The sequence below is a fragment of the Octopus bimaculoides genome, chromosome 8 (assembly GCF_001194135.2).
Source record: "Octopus bimaculoides isolate UCB-OBI-ISO-001 chromosome 8, ASM119413v2, whole genome shotgun sequence".
Lineage (NCBI taxonomy): Eukaryota > Metazoa > Mollusca > Cephalopoda > Octopoda > Octopodidae > Octopus > Octopus bimaculoides.
The window spans coordinates 72724784-72731880 of record NC_068988.1 but is presented as its reverse complement, the minus strand read 5'-3'; the positions used below and the strand labels follow the sequence as shown (position 1 = coordinate 72731880).

Genomic DNA, 7097 nt, shown 5'->3' with positions numbered 1-7097 from the left:
TATATATAAATATATATACACACACACACACACACACACACAAGAACTTTCAGACACATTACATGCATGTATGTAGATACACGTACGTGCACACACACACACACATACCTATAATTCATTCAGTTCAACAACTGGAAATCTTTTGTCACCAATAAAATCAGTGTCATCATTGAGTTGGTGATTGCTATTGACCTGTTCCTCATAAATTATAATTGATGCCAATCAATGTTTGTGGAACTTAAAATGTCATTTGGAAAACTGTATATTTCTATTTAAAACTATCAGTTGTTTATATTTAAGTGGCAAAGTCAAATTATTCTGGGTATCAACACTGGATATGGATAACATGATGTTTTGCAAATCATAGGGTTCTCTAGATTGTGCCATCTCAGCCTTCATTCTCCAAACCTTCTTTTCTACTTCATTCATAGTTCTTCTGAGGAAATAATATAATCCAGATGTTTTTGGATAAGGAATTTTTAACTATTTTCTTTTATAAAAATTTTTAGTATTATGTTAATTGCAAAGACTTTCTTTTAATAATGAAATAATTTAAATTTGTATCTTGAATTATTTTTATTTATCTAAATTTACCACAAACATTTTGGCTCTTATGTTTCATAATAAACCCTAAAGTTGTTTACTTTTGCTTTTCTGGTCCCTTATGGACAAGGAGAGTAAGTGTTCATAATGCTTTAACAATCAATGGAGAAACCTTTATTTTGGAAATAGATTTTAACTACACTTGTTCCGGTAGCTACTTGTGAACCAAATCTGCTATTGAGTTTCAATTCTTTTTTGCAACTATTTTATCTTTGATTAGTTTTACACTCTAGGAGTAACATGGACATCTTCTTTTCTAAACATGAGTCCCTCTGCCAAATTCAGATAGAATAGTGTGATTAAAATAACTTGAAATTACATATTGTTCTAAAGCTACGTATAGATTAAGATTATGTACATATCAATTCTTATCTTCTCAATGATAATATCTATGTAGGTTAGTGTGGTTACATTTAAAGTGTACTTCATTTATGAAATCATTACTCTTATTATTACTATTTTAACCTATGATCTATCTTTTATCATTAGTATCACAATATTCTCCTTGAATTTTACTTTTTTTTTCTCTGATATGTTCACTGAACATTTAAAGTGGTTGAATTTAGTTAGTTCAGCTTCAACTTTAGGCCAGAATATACTGTGAGGAGTGAAATATAGCATATTTAATTGATATGGATTAGAAAATATGTAGGAGATGGGCAACACATTTTCCTTATAAATCTTGGAATGTCATTTGCTTTGTTACTGTTTGACATGTTTGTGTCATAGACCACTATAGGTTTTTATTTCTGCACAGTGAGGGATAAAAGTTATTAGCGAGCAAATACAGCATTATATAATGGTAATAAACAGAGTTTGTTGTCCTCTGTCTTGCTAGTTTCTGACAAATTATCCAATCTATGCCAGCGTGGAGGATGGACATTAAATGATAATGATGAAAAATAATAAACTTATAAATTGTTGTTTCATGACTTTATCCTGATGTTCAAGAAAGATTCAGTACATTTTGAATGTGTAAGTTGACAGTAATTTTAAGCAGAAGCTTTTAAGCAATTTAATTTGATAAAAGTGTAGTATGTTGGAATATCTTTAGGTATTTAATGTATGGGGCATTAAAAAACAAACTAGAAATATACAGTGATCTCTCCCTGCTCTTCTGTCTTGCAAATTACATTCTTTTATTCTTTTACTCGTTTCAGTCATTTGGCTGTGGCCATGCTGGAGCACCGCCTTTAGTTGAGCAAATCGACCCCAGAGCTTATTCTTTGTAAGCCTAGTACTTATTCTATCGGTCAGTTTTGCCGAACTGCTAAGTTATGGAGATGTAAACACACCAGCATTGATTGTCAAGCGATGTTGCGGGGACAAACACAGAAACACAAACATATACACACACACATATATATATATATATATATATATATATATATATATATATATATATATATATATATATATATATATACATATACGACGGGCTTCTTCCAGTTTCTGTCTACCAAATCCACTCACAAGGCTTTGGTTGGCCTGAAGCTATAGTAGAAGACACTTGCCCAAGGTGCCACACAGTGGGACTGAACCCAGGACCATGTGGTTAGTAAGCAAGCTACTTACTGCACAGCTACTCCTGCATCTGGTAACCTTACTAGTGTTGGTAGCATGAAAACAAAGCATCCAGTACACTCTGTAAAGTGGTTGGTGTTAGGGAGGGTATAAAACCATGCCAAAGCTGACATTGGAGCCTGATGTTGCTATGTGGCTTACTGGATTTTGTCCAACCATCCAACACCTGCCAGCAAAGAAAGTGGATGGTGAAGATGATTAGAAAAGAGTTGATTAGTAGGTAAAATTCATCACACTTTACTTACTGGTTGCTAAAATTTATTATAGTTTATATTGGCCGAAATATTCTCAAAATATTAATCCACACTTAGAATTCACATTATTTAATAAGAAATACCTAATTTTATAACATTAATGATAGACAAGTCAAAATGCATTGTTAATTAATTTCAAATAAGAGATAAGCTATACATTTGATCTAATCAATGCTGTTTGCTGTGGAGGCTAATTGTGACTGAAAGATTAGAAACACTCTCTTTCTACAAGGGCAACTTTATGCATGAGAAAGATACTGCATAAATGAAAGCTGATAATAAAATTGATTGAAAAATATGAATAGACAGAACGATTGATTTAAAAAAAATTCATTTATAATTGGTGCAGTATGGCTGTGTGGAAAGAAGTTTACTTCCCAACCACATGGTTTTGGGTTCAGTCCTACTGTGAGGCACTTGGGGAAAGTGTCTTCTATTATAACTCTTGGGGGACCAAAACCTTCTGAGTGAATTTGGTAGATAGAAACTGAAAGAAACCTATTGTGTGTGTGTGTGTGTGTATATCTCCTACTGCTGCTTGGGAACTGGTGTTTGTAAACATCCCTGTAAGTTAGTAGTTCAGCAAAAGAGACCAATAGAATACTAAACTTAAAAATAAGCTCTTGTTTTGATTTGTTTTCTAAACCTTTCATGGTGGTGCTCTGGCATGGCTGCAGTCCAGTGATTGAAATGAGTAGAAAAATAAAAGATATGATATACACTCATGATTTATAATTATAAGGAATCATATTGCACACCACTATTGGAAATGAAATACCAAAAAATATGTTGTATAAAATGCACTATTTAGATAATTAACAAAAAAAATTAAACTAGTTATAATGGTATTACTGAGATAAATTTCCTAAATTATCAAACTGCTTCAGAATTGGGGAAGCATACACCACTGTCTGTTTTATTTATTTTTTTTTCAAACTGGTTTTGAATTTCCAAGTTTTGAACATTGGAGAATCTGTTTTGATAATTTCAAATGAATAAATGTATTTTTGTTTGTTTTTTTCTAAAATGTTGTCTTTGAACTTAAAATGGTGTTGGAAGTAAAAGAATAATTGTATAAAGTTAACATAACTATGCTTTTTATCCTTAGAAAATTGGTTTGTTTTTAATGATGTATACATTTAGTTTTGGTGGTTTGCTGTGCTTGAGAAGACACATCAAGATCAGTAAAATTGTGGTTGTCGTTGCACATTAGCATGTCCCCTGGGTGCTGGTGCCACATAAAAGCACTTGTGCTGGTGCTGTGTAAAAGCACCAAGTACACTCTGTAAAGTGGTTGCTGTTAAAGGCATCTAGCCCTAGAAACCATATCAAATTAGGCATGGAACCTGGACAGCTCTTCAGCTTGCCAGTTTCTGTCAAATCGTCCAACCCATGCCAGCATGGAAAACAGACGTTAAATGTTGATGATGATGTTACCACAGGAGAAAATATTTTAGTGAGAATTTTTAAAAAAAAACAATTGCTCTTATTTTACTTATCAAGTAATTTTTTTTTAAAAAAGAAAAAGGCCTGGTTTTTATGCTTTGAATATCAGACATGTAAGATCTGGCAATTTTTCTTTTGTTCTTAATTACATACATCAATTAATATAATCTTAGAATTGTTTAATAAAATACAATATTATATAAAATGTATATATATTGTGAAAGAATGTTAACATAATAAATGATATATATTGCACATATATTAAATGATATATTGACTGAATAGCCTCAAACAGAAACTAAGAATATTTTGTCATTTTGCTGTTTTCATTTTGCTTCTGAATTGTTTTGATGTTTTAAGATGCTAACCGACTTTGAGTGCTACAATCTAATCAAAACATTAAAGAAATAGAACAAACATTTAATGTATTAAATATTTCATTTACTCATAAGTTAGCTTGAATAGAAAATATGACATATGACATTCTGAACTAGGAAAATGAATAATGTTTAGTTTTCTTGCACCCAGAATTTTTTGGTTTAAAAATCTGGAAATATTGTGTATATCATATAGGAATAAATATGGTATTGATATCTGTTATAGCTGAATCTGAACTACTGTAAATATGCTGAGAAATCAAAGAAGAAAGCATTTGGAAATGGAAATTATATTTTTTGCAAATTTTTTTCTATTTTGATATTGTACAATAAATATTAGGGTTACCTAATCTTGCAACAAAATATAATTTGATTTTAACAAATACTTGAAAAAGTAATTTATTTTTCGATAAAAAAAAATTTTAATTCTATAATACAAATAAAAAAACTTTGCACAGAATAAGGTATGTATTGTAATATTTGCTTAGATTGACTATTGTTTTAATTGAAATTGATTAGTATTTTATAATTTTCATTATTGTTAGATTTCTTTTTGCTGGTAAGAAATAAAATAGTATTGTTATTTCTAATAGAAATTTTTTTTGTAGGAATTCACAAAAGCTGCTGAAGAGGTGAAGGGGCTGAGTATAACTCCATCAAATGATGAGTTGTTGGAATTATATTCTCTCTACAAACAAGCTACAGTTGGTGATATTAACACAGGTGATTATTATTAGTGATAGCATTTTTGGTAAAGTGTAAAATGGAATCATTAGTTACATAAGAAAAGTACTCCTTTAGTTGTATATCCATTGTCAATTTGAACTTGTTGGATTGGATAAATCTGCTTATTGCTTTTTCTCTCCAGTTGAAATCTTTCCATGTTGTAAAAAAAGACAACTTATTTTAAGATATTATTTTCAAAAACAATCTAAAGCTCATCCTCATAAAAATCTCTCATGTCACACTGATGCAACACGGGATTTTCAATTATTAATGTTACTTGGGCATCATTTTTGCACTTAACTCTTTATGCCATTCACATTCCCGGGTGACTTGTGATTTCTCTATTACATACTTTTTGTTACATTTCTAATATTTCTGTTGAATTTATTCAATGATATTTACTTGCCACTAAATCATTTAAAGAGCCACTGATCAATTTATTGATTAACTCTAAAACAAATATGGTTAGAGGATTGAACATTTCCTAATACATATCTCTTATAATTTGTGATACAAAGAGTTCCTATTTCATTTTTTAATCCTGCTTTGCTGATTGTATTTGAATTTTTCCTCCAATTATTGTCAACTTGAATTCATATTTTCTTTTAATCATTTATTGGTTTCAAAGTTTGGAGTGTGTTCATGCTGGAGCACTGTCTACAAAGAATTTTTAGTTGATTATATTGTTCTAATTTCTAGTTTAGTCTAGTACTTTTTTAACTGATTACTTTTGAATAATACATAATACATGGAACTGGCCACACTAGTAAACATAAATACACAAATACAGACACAAACAAATGCACACACACACACACACACACATTGCTGCACCCTCTTTGTTGCACACTCCATCCTCCATCTCATTCTCTACCTCAACCACCTTTTCCACAACTATTCTTGCTTGCACTAAACACTACAAATTTCTAACACTCTCATCCTGTCCTACCTGATGCCACTACACCCACCCTTTCTCCACTCTCTCTAACCCAACCCGTCCACTGCTCTCACCCTTGTTCTCTCTTCCCTGCAGCCGACACTCCACCTACCACTTTTTCCTCTCTCTCTCCTTCCTGTTTACCACTGCCTCCACTACCCCTTCCCCATATCTCAACTTCTCTTTCCTTCACCCTACCCACACCAATCTGTCCATCCTTTCTCTCTGTTCCTCTGTCTTTGCTGGCTTTGTAGTGATGACCATGACTTCGAAACACAGGTCCCAACTCATGGCTTACAATTTCATTCAACAGGAATACTTCTCAAACTGCCCTTGCCTGTGCCCAGTCTGTTGACCATGCATTGACTCTCTCTCCCTGCACCTACCTTACCTTTACCTGCTTCTGTTTGCCCATTACCTACTACCCCTCAAACTCACCATTCTTCAGGTTTTCTGCCAAATCCAATCTGACCCCCTCCATTTCCTACATCTTTTTTAATCTCCCCTCTTTCCTCCTTCAAACATGCCCATAACCTAAACGATTTTTTAGTCTGTAGCTTCTTCTCCACTCCTGGTACCAACCTAGCTTCTTTTGCTCTTATCCATGTTGCCACACCTGTCCCTAATGATACCATTTTTCATCTATGTTGATGCGGTAACGAGATCTCTGTGTCCATGCGTAGCCTGGTGTGAACAAGTAAAGTGGTGGTGATAGAGGAGCTCAGGAGTTTGTCTCTCTTGTTCAGTGTGGCACCATGCACTGAGTTTTTGGACTTTGACAGATGACATTACCATGAGAGCATCTCATCTGCTGGACCAGTTCCTTAGTTGATTGGTATGGATCCTTGCAGATGAACTCATTCAATTGATCCTCACTAAACTGAACAAGTTAGCCCAAATGTTGAGAATCTGTGGGGTTAAATTCTACTCCTTGAAGAATGTAAACCATTCCTGTGCAGCACTTTTAGTAATAATACTTTCTCCATACACAGTACAAATGCCTTGAGTGGCTTCAACAGCTTTGAAATCTTGATTGAAAGCAAAGAGAAGCCGGTGTTGAAAATGCTTATTTTTTCCAGCTTGGTACTCCATTGTTGTATATCTGAAAAGAGATAAAATTTCAAAAATGATGAACAAAAGTTGCAGAGAAAGAATATATCCCCCCCCCCC

The 7097-nt window shown here is 32.9% G+C and overlaps 1 protein-coding gene across 1 annotated transcript in view; it reads left to right on the top strand.

Annotated features, from left to right (window-relative positions):
* LOC106875673 (acyl-CoA-binding protein) overlaps positions 1–7097 on the top strand; it is a 19694-nt gene that overhangs the window by 5882 nt on the left and 6715 nt on the right. Inside the window, exon 2 of the mRNA XM_014923914.2 lies at positions 4873–4987. Coding sequence (XP_014779400.1) covers positions 4873–4987 — 115 coding nt within the window. The remainder of the gene's footprint in view (positions 1–4872; positions 4988–7097) is intronic.